The sequence below is a fragment of the Rattus norvegicus genome, chromosome 9 (assembly GCF_036323735.1).
Source record: "Rattus norvegicus strain BN/NHsdMcwi chromosome 9, GRCr8, whole genome shotgun sequence".
In the NCBI taxonomy this organism is placed as follows: Eukaryota; Metazoa; Chordata; class Mammalia; order Rodentia; family Muridae; genus Rattus; species Rattus norvegicus.
In genome coordinates this window covers 68,765,383-68,782,127 of record NC_086027.1, presented here as the reverse complement: position 1 = coordinate 68,782,127, position 16,745 = coordinate 68,765,383, and the positions used below count along the sequence as shown (strand labels likewise).

The following is a 16,745-nucleotide window of genomic DNA, read 5'->3' as shown; positions in this document are numbered from 1 at the left end:
ACTATTATTTAATTTAGGAGGGAAATATTACAATACTTGGTACCTAAAATTATGCCTGAATTCTAATCCCATATTAGAAAATAATGAAAAATTTCAGGATTCAGTACAATAATATGCAATCAAATAATCAGTATGCCTTATCAAGTTATTGGCTCAATTCTAGTTCAGCCAGAATATATCAAATACCACAATTTTTTGGTTTTGTTTTGCTTTTGGAGATAGGATCTAGTGTTTTCTAGGCTGGCCTTATATTCCTTATGTAGCCAAGGATGGCTTTAGGCTAGATCCTCCTGCTGTTAATTCCTAAGGGCTTGTGTTACAGGGATACGCTACCACACCAGCTTTATGCAGGGCTGAGGACTAAACTCAGGACTTTGTGCATGTTATATGGCACTATAGCAAATGAGCTAACTTAGGGATCTAAGTCCTATATAAAAGAAATTTTATGATAATGACTATGTCATTATTTAATTTTCCTTTTAATAAGCAGCACTTAAATCTAGAACATTAAAGGACCACTATCGTCTCAGGATTTGACCAATAGGCACAATTAGCTGCTTACAGTGAAATACTGCTGACTTTTAAAAAATGTGATAGTGTATTAATAAACACACAGAGCCAAACAGAAGACTTTTTAAGACTAATACATAAAAATCCAATGGCCTAGAGCAGTGGTTCTCAATCTTCCTAATGCTGCAGTCCTTTAATACAGTTCCTCATGCTGTGGTGATCCCAACCATAAAATTATTTTCATTGCTACTTCATAACTGAAATTGTGCTACTGCTATGAATAGAAAATAGCATGTAAATATTTTTGGAGATACAAGTTTGCCGAAAGGGTTCTGACCCTTTGGTGGTTGAAAACCACTGGCCGAGAACACTCTTGGCAAAGAACACAAGAGAATTAGTCTTGCCGGCTCCTCACCACCGCTCACTCACTCTAGTGTACTAAATAACCAGGCAGATTAGAAGTGACGGCGGTTAGGGCGGTCTGCTTCCAATCTGTGCTTCATCTTTTCCTTGGGAAAGTCATTTAACCCTTGTGCTTCAATCTTCCTGTCAGTAAGTAGTAATGTCTGCATTCCTTGTCTCACTACAACACTGAAAGGTATAATGACCCAGATGAAAACAAACACAAAATATGACAAGCCTTTGTTTCTATTTGAAAATTCAAAAACAATTCTTGTCTTCTATCAGTACTTTAAACAACTTTAACAATTTATAAAAATTAATTGTGTATTTTTATAATCTACTCAGCAGAACCCAAGTTATTAGACTACTGCATTGCATTTAAAAACAGGTGACATTTCTGCATATTTTTAAGATTAAAGAAAACCAATATCAACATTCAACTCTAAGACAAAACTAAAGGATTTAAAGTTGTTGGATTATAGCACTTTGTTCCTTGAAACCTACCTCATATTACACAATCAATTCCATTCAAATTACCTGTAAGCTGTACTTTACTGGCACAGCTGGTCTGCCTCTGACATGATGATGTATGTACTTCCCAGTTATTATAATCATTAAAATTCTAGCTTCAAAACTTACTATAAGAAATTACTGTATGATTTTGTGTAAATTCAAGTTTTGACACTAACAACTAGCAAAGAGAAGTTGGGAAATGGCTCAGTCTGTAGACTGTTTGTCATGTAAACATGAGGTCCTGAGTTAGGCTGCCAAAATCTATCCAAAAAGCCCACCACTATGCTATGTACTAGCACTGGGGAAGCAGAGGTAGGCAGACTCCTAGAGCTCCACAACCAGCCAGCTTAGCTGAACTGGCATGCCTCCAGACAAACAAAGAGACCTTGTTTCAAAGAATGAGGATAGCTTTCAAGGAATAATACCTGAGGTCAATCTCTGGCCTCTACATGAGTGTATGCATGTGCATATGAGTGCATGCACACACGCGCGCGCGCGCACACACACACACACACACACACACACACACACACACACACACACACACATTCTCATTCACCAAAAAAATTCCACTAAATATTTACGGTTCTAATTCTAGTTTTGCAAAAGACACTTAATTGGAGCTAACTTTATTAATACACTTCGGACATAAAGATGTTAACTTTGATGATGGGAGATACAACCCTTTCTTAAAGCTTTATAGTCACTGGCTTGCTAAAGACAAGTCCTTTAATCTCATTTCCTTTCAAACTGTTGAGAAGAGATCAAATATTTGACCCTATTGTTTAACACTCCTTTCCTCTTACCTCCTTTGGATTGGTTAAGTGTGTGTCTACTTATAGAGTTATTTTCGATTCCCATCTCAAATGACATTATTTTACTTCTTTTCTTTCTCTTGCCTTTTTCGTTCTTCCTTCATCCAAACACTGTAGCACTTTGCTATAAGTGCTAATGCTAAGACACTTAACCCATTATTTTACAAATACTTTATAGAATCAGCCTTCGTTACGTTTTTGTTCAACCTCAAAACATACTTTGTATTTTGAAATACACAAAAAAGTCTTAAAAATTTTATAATTATTATATAATACTCTTTAGGTTTTAAAAATTATTTTTCATTTTATATGTTTGTTTTTCTTGCTTGTATGTACATGTACTCTGTGTGTGTGTGTGTGTGTGTGTGTGTGTGTGTGTGTGTGTGTGTGTGTGTGCGCGCGTGCGCACGAGCGTTTATCTTCAGAGACCAGAAGAGGGCATTAAGCCTACATGGTGGCTAACAACTGTCCATAGGTACCAGGTATCCGTGTGGTGCACAAACATATATGCAGCCAAAAGTCATTCATATACATAAAATAAAAATACAAAACTTTTAGAAGGTTTTGAAAAGTACCCTGTATACCTTGCTTGTGTTTTCCATATTCTGTCATACAGTTTCTGTCTTCTTTATTTAACAGAAGATCCTCTTAATCAAATAATAATAATAACAATAACAATTATAATAAAAATAATAAAATTATTCTTAAAGCCCAGGTGTGGTGATACTTGCCTTTAATCCTAGCATTTGGTAGGCAGAGGTAGGTCAACCTGTGAGTTTGAAGCCAGCCTGATCTACAGAGCAAGTTCCAGATCTGCCAGTGCTACACAGAAAAACCCTACCTCAAATGAACAAGTAAAAATATTCATAAAATATAAAAATCATTGTATGGTTTGAATAAGAATGCTTGGTCACCAAGGAGTTGAACTCTTTGATAGGATTAGAAGGGTCAGGAGATGTGTGCCTTGCTAGAGAAGTCTCCGGGAATGGCATTTGAGGCTTCAGTAGGCCATCTCACATGAATCAAGACGTAGCTCTCAACTACTTCTCCAGCACCTGCCTGTGATGCCTGCTGCCATGCTCCCTGCCATGATGATAATGAATTAAGCCTCTGAAACTATAAGCAAGTGCCAATTAAACGCTTTCTTTTAAAGAACCCCCTTGGCCACACAGTATCTCTTTTTTTTCTTTTTTTTTTTTTTTCTGGAGCTGGGGACCGAACCCAGGGCCTTGCGCTTGCTAGGCAAGCGCTCTACCACTGAGCTAAATCCCCAACCCCCACAGTATCTCTTCACAGCAATAAAACAATGACTAAGACAATCCTAAAACCTAAAAAATAAAATAATAAATTCTTCAGTTATCTATCAATATTCCTCTTCAAACATTTCCATAGTTAACTCATCTTCCTGACTTAAACAACATTTGTTTTAAGTTCCTGGCTGCTGCACTCACTAGTTCTCAGACTTCTAGATAACTTCTCTAGGATCAGATGTCAACTCTGAATTTACTCTTAATATGCTCTTCTTAGAATCCCACTTCTATGGCAAAATTATATGTGTTGTGATGGCTAATCCATCTTGATCATCAACTTGAATGAATTAAGAAGTACAGCACCTCCGAGAGTCAAACATTCTGGGGTGCCTGTGAGGGCATTAGGTCATGAGAGCCTGATGATTCATAATATATGACATTATTGAAAGGTGGTAAAATGTGCGATATGGGCCAGTAAGAGTAAGTAGGTTGTGGAAGGTACACCTGGGGTTATATATATTGTCTGGACTATTTCTGTTTTCTGTCTCCCATGAATAGCTTCTCTGCCACACATTCCTGATATTATGATATACTGTACAAACACACAGGTTTAAGCAATTATAGATTGACATCTCTAAAACTTCAATCAAAATTTCTTCCTTTGTTGTTCTCAGATATTTGTATAGTGACAGTAAAAGTACCTTAATGTAATTCTCTTACTTTTTTATTGTTGTAGAATGATAACTAAAACAAAGAAAAAAAATCTATCATTTTAATCGTTTTTGAGTGTACAGTTCTGTGTCATTAAATACAAGTCCCACTGTGCATCTATCACCATTATCCATCTCTAGAATGCTTTTCACTAAGCTGAAACTCTATTCACCAACAAAAAACTTACCTCTGAATTTTAACCTTTTATAATCCTTTCTATTTGTTTTTTAAGATTATTGTATGTATATGAGTACACTGTAGCTGTCTTCAGACACACCAGAAGAGGGCTTCAGATTCCATTACAGATGGTTGTGAGCCACCATGTGGTTGCTGGGAATTGAACTCAGGACCTCTGGAAGAGCAGTCAGTGCTCTTAACCTCTGAGTTATCTCTCCTGCCCCAATCCTTTCAATTTTATTTATTAGCTTTTAAAATTAGTATACAAAGTAATGGGCTGCTGCTGCTTCTTTTTACATGGGTACTGGAGACCTGAACTTATTTGCAGAAAACTATTCTGGCATATGTATGTATGTATGTATGTATGTATGTGTGTGTGTGTGTGTGTGTATGTATGTATGTATGTATGTTCTAAAATACTGTTCTGCAAACAAGATTTAATTGCCTCCCTACTTATAAAACTGAAGGCTTTTTAATCCCTTTTTGGGGATTAAACCCAAATCCTTTGCATTTAAGAAGCAGGAACTCTATCAGCGAGCCATATTCCAACCCTAATACTATTGTTTATTATTTTTTAGAACAAAAGCGATAGTCATCTTTTAACTGTAGTACTTTAAAAACAAATAAGCAAGCAAAAATGTTTATGAAAAGATGAGTCAACTCAGTAAAGTGCTTGCTATACAAATATGAGATCTAATGTTTAGATCCCCAATGTCCATGTAAAAAGCTAGGCCTAATGGTGTGTGCCTATAATACCAGTGCCGGGTGGTGGGTGGTTGGGGGCGGGGGGGGGGGTGGTGGTGGTGGTGTAGAAACAAATGCATTAGTGCAATTTGATGGCTGGCCAGCAAGCCTAACTGAATCCATAAGCTGCAGGTTCTGTGAGAGATCTTATCTCAAAAGGCACAGAGCAATCAAGGAAGACATCTGGTGAGAACCTCTGGCCTTCACATCAGTGTGTATGCACATGAGCATGGACACACACATCTCCTTGGGCATGGAGTGCATGCCTGTGAAAGCTGCGCTCAGGAAGAAGAGGCATGGGGAGTACACAAGTTAGAAACTGGCTTGGGCTACTAAGAACGCACTAGTAAGTCAGGGCATCCATCCAGTGAGATCCTGTAGTAAGCAACAAACAAATCATAACAAAATAAAAGCAAGTTGTGGATTATATATGCTAATAAAGGAGTAATTCAGACATTCTTCTAAAACTAAAACTATGTGTTACAATGTTTAAAAAAGGAAACCTAACCAGAAAAAAAAAGGTGTGCCAAAATCCCAGTTGGCAACTACTGCTATTTTCAGAAAAATGTCTATTCTATTTCAGAAAATTTCTATTCTGAATATTCCATAATCAGATGGCAATGAACTGAAGGTTTAAAGGAAAAAAGATTATTATATCCAGTTGAGTTGTTGAATGTGAGTGAAAAAGAAGGAACAAGGGTATTGCTTCAAAACACTGGTAAGTCTAACAGCAGCTCTCACCTGGGAAGAGGTCTGTGCACCTCATAAACACCTCCCAGTAGATCAGTCCAAGCGCATACATGTCCACTTGCTTCAGTGCTGACTCACAGTCCCTCAGGTTCACAGCTCCTTCTAGCACTTCTGGTGCCATATAGCGGATTGTGCCAACCTGGTCAATTAAAAGTGGTATTTTAAAGAAAGAGAACACAGCATATCCTGATGGGCAACCATTAGCCCAAGGTCACATATAAAATGTACTCGTATAAATGATACTACTTCACCCTAAGCAGGTCACTGAGTATACTGTACTTTCGCAATCTCTCCCTCCTTAATAATTAAACAGTATTAACTGCTTTAGCAAAACCTGCCATTGATGAGAAAGAAGAAAGTAATTGTTCCTATGCCAACTTTTAAAACTCCATGAGGCTCTAGTTAACTGCCTAACTCATTGACCACCTTTGCAGTGTAGTCAATAATATAAAATAAAAACCATCAAATGTGGTGAGAAAAGTGCCAAGCAATACGTACGTCAGTTAATATTTTCAAAAACTGTGAATATGTGTGTATATGTACATGTATGTACGTGAAAGCAGAGAACAGGGACGGAAAGGATGTTACATTGTAATCAGAGGGTAGACTGTCCTATCTCAAACTTGGTAACCTTACTCTTTTTTTTTTTCCCCCCGGATCTGGGGACCGAACCCAGGGCCTTGCGCTGGCTAGGCAAGCGCTCTACTACTGAGCTAAATCCCCAACCCCCGGTAACCTTACTCTTGCTTCAAAAGTCAATTCCTGGCTGAGTCTGGTAGCACTTGCCTAAAATCTCAGCCCTCAGTGATAAATTCAAGGTCAGATTGGGCTATATAAAGAGAATCTATCTCAAAAAACAAAACACAAACAAACAAACAAAAAAAACCCAACAAAACAAAAAGCCAATCTAATGAAGTTCCCTTTTAAAATAAACAACAAAAAATCAATTCCAAGATACTTCTGCATAATGTCTGTTCAAATGCGCTGGAATTTCAAAATGAACTGATAAGCTTCCATAGTTCTTTACACAGTGTGTTTGGTATTTCCTAATTTTCTAACTCACAACAGTGTGTGAGTGACAGTGCACAAGGATATCCACTGTGAGAGAGTGTCATGATTCCAGGGTATGCCAGTGTGATGCTTATAGACTCACCTCACTTATAGCCGCGTTATCTTCTTCCCCTGGGCGCACCAGCCTGTTTCCAGTTAGCCTCATGGACAGACCAAAGTCACTGATAACACACGTGCCACCATTCTTTACCAGGACATTTCTGCTGTTTAAATCTCGATGGGAAATTGCAGGTTTGTAATGATCTGTTTGGATAATTCAAATAATTAGTAATGTGTAAGTAGAGCTATTGGATTAAGTTAACATGCAGATAATGGGAGTCACACACATGCAAATAAATAATAATAGTGCTCCTTCCACCTGTTAGTTGTCCCAAAAAAAAAAAAAAAGGGGGGGTGGGGGTGGGGGTGGGGGTGGGGGGAAGAAAGCTGGTTGTCAAGGCCCATGTTTATAATCCTAGCATTAGGGATGCAGAGGCAGGAAGATTGTAAGTTTCAGACTAATATAAACGGATACATCAAGACTTTGACTCAAACCAAACCAAACCCTACAATTTCAAATTATCACTATTTTCTAATAATTCCTCTTACATGTATATCTGGTAACCACTAAGCATTCAACTGAATCTAATATAGTAAATATAGTTCTAATTCTAGTACAAGCTTGGTTTCCTCTTTACTTCTTTTTTTTTTTTTGGTTCTTTTTTTCGGAGCTGGGGACCGAACCCAGGGCCTTGCGCTTCCTAGGTAAGCACTCTACCACTGAGCTAAATCCGCAGCCCCTTTACTTCTTTTTTTGTTCTGTGTTCATTGTTGGGGTTGGCTAGTTTGTTCAGACAGGGTTTCACCTAAATCAGGCTGGTCTCTATATAGCTGAACCCCTGATTGTCCTGCCTCTACCTCAAAAGTGGTTTAATTACAGATTGGTTCTACCATGCTTGGCTTTCTCTGCATTTCTAAAGCACAAAAGGAGGAAATACCAAAAGGAATATTTGCTATAAATAAAACATAAATAAATATAGACCTGGCTAGACTCAACTTTAATAAAATAAAGTTAGTGAGCTTATTTAGAAAAAATATCAACTGAGAAACTATGGCTCAAATTTCTTTTCTTTTTAAAGATTTATTTTATTATATGTAAGTACACTGTAGCTGTCTTCAGAAGAGGGCATCAGATCTCATTACAGATGGTTGTGAGCCACCATCTGGTTGTGGGATTTGAACTCAGGACCTCTGGAAGAGTAGTCAGTGCTCTTAACCACTGAGCTACCTCTCTAGCCCTGGCTCAAGTTTCTCAAACCAGCACAATTACATTCTAAATTCTTACCCTTATACCCACAAATAAGTGCAGCTATCATCCATCAGAGATGCTTCTTTTTGCAGCAGATGGAAATGTGAGTAACAGTCTACCATGAGGTGTTCAGCTCTAACTGGTATGACATATGCACAACACAAGGCCTACACTAAGACTCAGAACGTCACAAGAAGGACTGAACAGACCACAAGAGCCAGAGGACCAGACACCTGGTAAGAGGCTGTCTCCTATACAGAACAGGGAAGCTACATCCATGAAATCTCAACAATATGGTAGTCTAAAGGATACCGGAACCATGACAATATCAGTTTGATGTGCCAACAAAAATGGGGAAATCTCACATCTCAACACCTAGATAAAGAGCTAAAGGCAATTAATGGCCACTGTGAGAGAATCAGTTCTCCTATGAGTGAGCCCCCTAATTGATTACCTAATAAAAATAGTCAGTCCTATATGCCCCCGAGCAACGCTGAATGGATTCAACAGGAAGCATGCATTTATTTACTTATTTATTTACTTGTTTGTTTGTTTATTTATTCCAAGACAGGATCTCACTATGTAGCTCTAGATGGCGTGAAACTTACTCTGTAGACCAGGGTGACCCAAATTCAAAGAAATTCACCTGCCTCTGAGTTCTAGGATTACAGACATGCAACATTGTAGCTGGACAGCAGGTTGTACTTATTCATGTGTGTGTGTGTGTGTGTGTGTGTGTGTGTGTGTGTGTGTGAGAGAGAGAGAGAGAGAGAGAGAGAGAGAGAGAGAGAGAGAGAGAGGAACAATAAAAGAGAAAATTATAAAACTGGTATGGCATATGTGAGCGTGCGTATGTTTCACCATGTGGGTGTGTGGAGGGCAGAGGTCAGGCGTCTTACAGTCACTTCTTCACTCAGTTTACTTGTGACAGGGGCATATGGCACCCACCTTTGTTCTTAGTACTCTGGAAGCAGAGGCAGGAGAACTCTGAGTTTGAGTCTAGCCAGGTCTATATAGAGAGTTCCAGAACAGCCAGGGCTACATAGTTGGACCCTGTCTCAAACAAACCAAGTGAACAGATGCTGGAAAGAGGTCAATGTAATTTAAAAGAAAATTGACACCGGTTCTCTTCTTGAATCTGAAGTCATTTTAGCTAGGCTGATAATCCTCTTGTCTCTCCTTCTCAGTACTGAGGCATCACGTTCACTGCAGTGCCTGGCTCTTTGTGTGGGTTCTAAGGAGCTGAACTCAGGCTTTCAAGTTTGCTCAGGAAGCACTTTACCACTGAACACCCCCCCAACCCCTGAAAGGACACCTCAAATATTTTGAGAAATATACTTGGGACTATTTTTGAAGTAATTAGGTAAGGCTATAAATTCAAATATATATGCTATTATACACAGTTTTCAGAAGCCAGTGCTATCACTACCTAGTGTTTGAGAAAATAGCTTTGTTTAGGTTAAAAAAAATTTCAGCCAGTATTTGATTTAAAACCTTGCTGAATCATGCAAACCTTGAAAAAGGAATTAGGATGATATTTTAAATTCTGTTTTAAGCCAGCTTCTAAAAGGAGTTATAATATTTAGAAGAAGGAAACACAGTCCAATGGCTAATGTGCTAAAACAATGAAGCAAGAGAATCAAGTTGCTGACACAGGCAATAACAGGTCAATCTTGTACTCAGGGAAAGATGTCAAGTAAATGAGCCAATAAATTATTCAAAAGAAATTATTTATATATGAAGCATCAGCTAGAAAAGATGATCCATGCTATTACATTATGGAACAAAGATGTAAGAAACGGATACATTAAAGTTCTCCTCACTAAAGAGGTCAGGGAGACTACAGAGCAATAACAGGTTACAGTATGATAAAATGTGGTATAGGAGTAAAAAGCCAAAAACGCACAGAGGCACGGTTTTCACAGCCATGCTATTAGGGAGCCTGTGCTGGGAGTGCACAGCGAAACAAAGTGAGAAGGCGAGAGATCTAACAGATGCTTTGGACAGCCAGTCAGAGCACACGAGAGCTGCGGAAGGACTATAATACAGCTCAATCCTGGGCCAGGACGGCCTTCCACCCTCACTTACTCACAGAACCTAACACCATCTCAGCAGCAATTCACTCAGCAAAAATAAAACAAGCGTATTTTTGGTCTCCAGTGAGGAAGTATGGATTAATGTGGGCATAGCAGGAACGTCTGGAAGTGGAAGGGAACAACTCCTTTGTCCCTGTTTTCCCTGCTACCTATATACAACACAACAGACACTGAAATGACTGAAAATGAAAGACACATGTAAAGGATGGCAGAGAAAAGACACAGGCAGGAGCCCTGAGTCATGCTGCCACACTGCTCCTTGACACTCTCTTTAGGTTCTGGTTTTGACTGTTCCTGAGGACTGAAGTGAAGCACCTTACGCACACTAGTCAAGTGCTCTACCCTGGCCTATAATCTCAATCCTCTCTCTAGCTGTCTCTCCCTCCTCCCTTCAGGAGCCAGGTTGCACTATGTCATCACGAGTGGCTCAGAATCACTAGAAATTCCAGGTTGGCCTTAAGTGTACAATCTTGCTTCAGCCTCCTGAGTCTGATGACTCGAATATGTATGTGCCATCTCACTTGAACCCTAGAGGTTTTAAAATCCGGGTCTCACTATACAGTCCCAGTACACCTGAACCTTGTTATGTAAACTTAGGCTGGCCTCAAAGTCAGATTCACTAGCCGCTGCTCTGACTGCTGAGGTTAAAGGCATGAGCCACCATGCTTGGCTCTTGAGATTCTTAAGTGTATATGAGAAAACCTTTTTCAAAAAAGAAGTTTCTTTATAAGTAAAGCCAGTGTATTTCCTCCTTTACTGACTCTAGCTAGCAGAGCATTAGTTTATAAAAGGATGTTTGAGTATTATAGCTTATAAAATAAAGGTCCATGTGATATTAAAACTAATACACTGCTACTTATTCACATGAACAAACAAATACAAGGGAAATATAGCCTAGCTAACAGTATTAACCTGAGGTTCACAAATTCAAGAGGCCTAAAAATCCTCTAGGATCTTTTTGTCTGGTCTTATGATATCAGAGATCAAAGGCCTTATATACGCTAAGGAAGCACTCTATCATTGAGATACAACCCCCCAAATAATTTTTTCTAAAACTAGCTCTAAGTATATTTTTAGAAAGTCTTTAAATTCTTAATGAGATCTGTCTTGCTTTTCTTCCTGTTACGTTCAAATACGTTTCTTCATGATGGATCTTTAAATTAGTTAATATTCACATTTTAACAGTAGAAATTATATTTTTTCTTCTAAAATGATTAAAATTTTATTCATCATACCTCCTCGGGGTAATTCTGTGTGAAGATAAGCCAGTCCTCTTGTCACAGAATGAGCCAGACGGCAAGAGCTTACCCAATCACTTGTATGGAGACTCAGATATTTGCACAGAGATCCCTGTATAAAGCAAAAAGGATTTCAAAAATTTAAACTAAATTTGCTTCAACAAGAAGAGGCAAGTTAGGTAACCTTCTGAAGAATTTGCAGAGGCTAGGTTCCCAAGAAGATATAATAAGGTATTTTTGAATAAGAAAAGAAGAGAGAGAGTATGCTGGCTAGTTTAATGTAACTGACACAAGCTATAGTCATCTGGGAAGAGGGAACCTCAATTGGGAAAACGCCTCCATATGATCAGGCTGGACAAGCTTTAGGACATTTTCTTAATTAGTGATTAGAGGCCAGTGGTCTTGGATTCTATAAAAAAAAAAAAAAAAGCAGGATAGGGGTTGGGGATTTAGCTCAGTGGTAGAGCGCTTGCCTAGGAAGCGCAAGGCCCTGGGTTCGGTCCCCAGCTCCGAAAAAAAGAAAAAAAAAAAAAGCAGGATAAATGCACATACACACATATACACAAACAAACAAGCAAACAGTAACAAGAAGCCAACTACATTGGCCCCCACCTTTAATCCCAGGCAGAGGCAGGCAGATCTCTGTGAATTTGACACTAACCTGGTATGCACACAGAGTTCCAGGAAGCAAGAGCTACATACAAAGGCCCTATCAGGAAATGATAACAAGCCCCAGCTCCCTAACAAGAAAGCAAGATGAGCAAGCCAGTAAGCAGCATCCCTCCTTTGGCTCTTTCTTGCTCAATTTGCTTTTGGTAACAGTGTTTCATGTTAATACTAATTAAACATATTAATATTGTTTCACAGCAATATTAATCCTAACTAGGGCAGGGGGAAAGAAGGAACTTAACTATCGATTTTTATCTTTCAAATAATAAAATTATGGATGATTTTTCCTTTTAAACACTTCTTTGGACAATCAGATTAACTTGAAAATTTTTTATTTTGTTTTTTTTTACCAAATTTTAAAAACAATATTGTTATGATTTATAAATAGGACACAGAGAGCTTTTGTAAGTCTCTACAGTCAGTCCTCTATACCTGCAGACTCCACATTGTGGCGTTCAATCAGCTATATCAAAAGTATTTAGGGATGGGGATGTAGCTACATGAAAAAGTACTTGCTTAATATGTTCTGACCTTGGTTTCTTCTCCAATAAAGTCAAGAAAAACAAATAAAAACCCAAGGAGTACTTCTGCATCTGTATATAACATTATTTTTCTTGTCATTGTTCCCTAAATAAACAGTTTAACAATGAGTAACTATTAACATGGCATTTTAACTATGTAATCAAGAAATGATATGCAAGTGTTACATGCAAATGCTACATGAAATCTTATATAAGGGACTTGAGCTGCTGTCAACGTGTGTGCATGTGTGTGTGCGTGTGCGTGGACACTAAGGATGACTGTATGTCTGATAAACAAGGAGCTTACACAAGAACGAGTGTCAGACAAAGTGCTTCTAAGTCTGATGAAAAAGCTCTGGCAAAAGAAACAGGGGAAGGAAGAAGGGTGGGTAAGAAAGGGAGGCCATGATGGAGGAATGGAAGGAGGGAAGAAAAGAGGTGAGAAGAGAGATGAAAGAAGAGAATTGTTAGTGTTTTGTTGTTCTTCAAGATAGAGTCTTAGAATAATAGTCCAGGCTTGACTTAATTCACAATCCTCCTGCCTTAGCTTTCTTTCTGGGTTACAGGTATGTGCCGTGATACCTGGCTGAGTAATATTTAATTCAAAATCGAGCATAAGATTCTTATTTCATTGCAGAACACTAATAACAAGTTTACAAACAAGCAACATGTGGTGAAGATCTGATCAAGGGTACAATGAATGACAGAATCTCTTTTATGAAGAACTTACATTGGGATAATACTCCATCACAAGCAAATACTCCATGCGTCCATCTGCAGTGAGCCTCTCGTCTCCAACTATAAAGCGAGCAATGTTGTCATGTTCCATCAAAGGCACTCTGTAAATGTTTTTTTCATTTATAAAATTCTGACGGTTTGCAAAAGAAAATACTTTTACAGCAACTGGACGCTCATCCAAGGAACCTTTATATACTGCTCCATATCGACCCCGTCCAATCAGCTGTAAGTTTGTTGTTAAAAAGGCAAGTTATTAGTTCATATTAAAATTGAACAATTAAATTTACTAAAATGAAAACACAACAAGGAAACCCCTAAAATCTCCCATGATATACAGCAGCTCTATTCTGCTTTTAGTTTATTTATTACCAAAAGGCACCTAGTTATCTGTGTGTGGTATAACTGACTAATCTTCCAATAGACGAAAGCTAAACACTTTGGACCAAATGAGAAGGAAAACCAAGGAAGGCCTAGATACACTGAAAAATAAGCAAAAGCAGTTAGAGAGTCTAAGGCATTGAGGCACAGAAGAAAGGAATGCATATATGGTGGGCTACCTGTTTCTATGGGTTTTCTTCACTTGAAAGCTGACTCAAATCAGCTTTGAGTAGTGGAACTAAAAATGGCACAAAAGGTCTTTTGAACCAGAGGATGTAATCTGTGGCTAGAGCGTCTAGAGAGTGAGGGAAGATGCCTCCAAAAGAGAAACCTGAAGAGGGAACTCAGTGAACACATGAGACAGATGTACTAACTGAGCTGAGAGTTGAGCTTCTATGTCTGTGGTATGTGTCTAACCAAGTCAACTGCTTACAAAAACAAGTAACAAAATCTCCGCACAGGGCTAGAGAAATCCTCAGTGGTTGAGAGCGTACTGATGTCCCAGAGGATGGCAGTGCGGTTCCCAGCACCCACTGCAGGAGGCTTACAGCTGCCTGTAACTCCAGTTCCCTTTCTAATATCCACAGGCAACTGCACTCATGTATACACACCCACATGCAGAAACACATGCACACACAATTAAAATTAATCTTTTTTTGAAAACCAGTACACATTAGAAATTAGCAAGAGTCTGGGAGTTCCACAGTATATAATTACACATTATCTGTAATAAAATAAAAATCTACTCAATGCACGAAGAAATAACAAAATGTAACTAGTTCTCTTTATTTTTTGGCTTCTAGAGAATTTTCATTAAAACAGGTTGGTGTTTATCATTATTTTATTTGTTAGTTTGTTTGATTGTTTTTTGAGAACAGCTTTCTCTGTGTTGCTTTGCTCGGCAGACCAAGCTGGCCTTGAACTGACAGAGATCTACTTGCTGCTACCTCACAAGTGTTAGGATGAAAGGTGTGCACCACTATCACCTGGCTAGCACCATTCTTTATACATGGTTAATATAGCATTAGTTTATTATTTTTTTAAAATTTTGTTCGTTTTGGTTTTTGAAACAGAGTCTCAACACGCAGCTCTGCTATCCTAAAAGTCTCTATGTAGACTAAGCCGGCCTCAAACTCATTATCTGCCTCTGCTTCCTGAGCATTGGAATCAAAGGCATGTGTCGCCATGCCAGTCTTGTACCATTATGTTTACAAAAAAAAAAAAAAAAAAAAAAAAAAAAAAAAAATGCCGTCCTCTGAAAAAGTCCCATCAAAACACAGTTAAGCACATACCTTTCGTTCCAGCACTTGGAAGGCACAGGCTTGCCTCAAATCCTGGGCAAAACTGCACGTGTCAGTGGGTACTTCTCTCAGTGTTGTAAACTACACATGACTTTAGGCACACTGAGACCTCCTTCTCTACTTTTTGTTATGGCAGGGCTCACTGTGCTGCCCTGGCTGGCCTGGAGTCTGAGGAAACCCTCTTTCTTCTGCTTCCTAACTGCTGAATCACAGGTGTGCACCACCAGGTCCAGAAAGACTTCCTAAATACGCGTGAGGTGAGTGAGTAGTGAGTGAGCACTAATTAGGAGAGTGGGTAGAGATTAGAACAGCCCACGATCTACGCGTGCGCAGCTCACCTCCAGCAGCTTCAGGTTATCCAAGTCCAGGGAGGGCTCTGCCGCTGCCGCCTCCATCATGCTCACACTGTGTAGACCCTGTTTCCTGTCTCCTAAAGAGTAACAACACCTATTAACACGCAGCCTTCTCAAAAGGAAAACGCCAACTTCTTAACATTACAGTTAAGAGGCTGGACAGATGGCTCAGTGGTCAAGAACACTGGCTGCTCTTCCAGAGGTCCCAGGTTCAATTCCCAGCACCCATGTGGCAGTTGACAACGGTATCAAACTCTAGTTTTATGGGATCTAATATCCTTACATAGACATACATTCAGGTAAAACACCTATGCACATGAAATAAAAAAATTAAAAATATATTACAGCTAAGAAAAGCTGCAGCATGGGTTAAAGCAAATCACTAAAGTAGAAATCATTCCCTTAATGAAGAAAATGAACAGCATGACAGCAGAGATAATTCTGTGAGATGATTCCATGATGATTCAGTTTCAAAGTCTAAAATCATAATGTTGAATTTTCAAGAAAATGTATGAGTGAGTGCTGATTTTCTAAACAGCCACTGTAATTCTAGCTCTCAGAGATGCAATGTCATTGTCTGGCCTCCAAGGAGCACACACATGACACACATAGACACACACAGACACACTGATAAAAATGAATTTAAAAAATTTCTTGTAAAACTTGGGGGAAAATATTTGTTGAAGCTAAAAATGGGGACTTCTACAGCAGAATTTGTGTTTGTACATAGATTTTCCACAGAGACTTTAAAAAGGAAACAATGGGGCTGTCAAGACAGTTCGGCTGGTGAAGGTGAATGCCACCAAACATGGTGGCCTAAGGTTGGCCCCTCGGACCCACAGAGTAGAGGGAAAATGACTCCTGCAAGTGTCCTCTAACTTCCACACATGTATTCTTTACACAATAAATAAGCCAATAAATAAATGTAAAAAAAAATTTAAAGAAAATAAATTTTGATTAAATGGCATGTTTACCAAATGATGAGACCAAAAATAGTATTTCGTTTACCTGTCAACATTCTGTATCCAAAACATAAGGCGACTATCAAAACAGCTAATACAGAAACCGATGCCAAAGCAATGATTATAGTTTCATCCCGATTAGATGAATGAGGCGGACCTAAAGGAAAGAAAAGTATTTTATTTAATACCAACAAACTAGCTTTTAGAAAACCTGTATTAACATATAACCACATCAGTAATATTCTTACATAAAATTAA

At 38.6% G+C, this 16,745-nt stretch overlaps 1 protein-coding gene across 4 annotated transcripts in view; it reads right to left on the bottom strand.

The window, feature by feature from the left end:
• Bmpr2 (bone morphogenetic protein receptor type 2) overlaps positions 1 to 16,745 on the bottom strand; it is a 115,412-nt gene that overhangs the window by 19,226 nt on the left and 79,441 nt on the right. For all 4 annotated transcript variants that reach the window (XM_006244951.5, XM_063266598.1, XM_006244952.5 and 1 more), the window contains 6 exons: positions 16,534 to 16,644; positions 15,511 to 15,602; positions 13,486 to 13,716; positions 11,563 to 11,677; positions 7,026 to 7,186; positions 5,864 to 6,011 (listed from right to left, as the gene is read on the bottom strand). In XM_006244951.5, the coding sequence (XP_006245013.1) occupies positions 5,864 to 6,011; positions 7,026 to 7,186; positions 11,563 to 11,677; positions 13,486 to 13,716; positions 15,511 to 15,602; positions 16,534 to 16,644 (858 nt within the window). The remainder of the gene's footprint in view (positions 1 to 5,863; positions 6,012 to 7,025; positions 7,187 to 11,562; positions 11,678 to 13,485; positions 13,717 to 15,510; positions 15,603 to 16,533; positions 16,645 to 16,745) is intronic.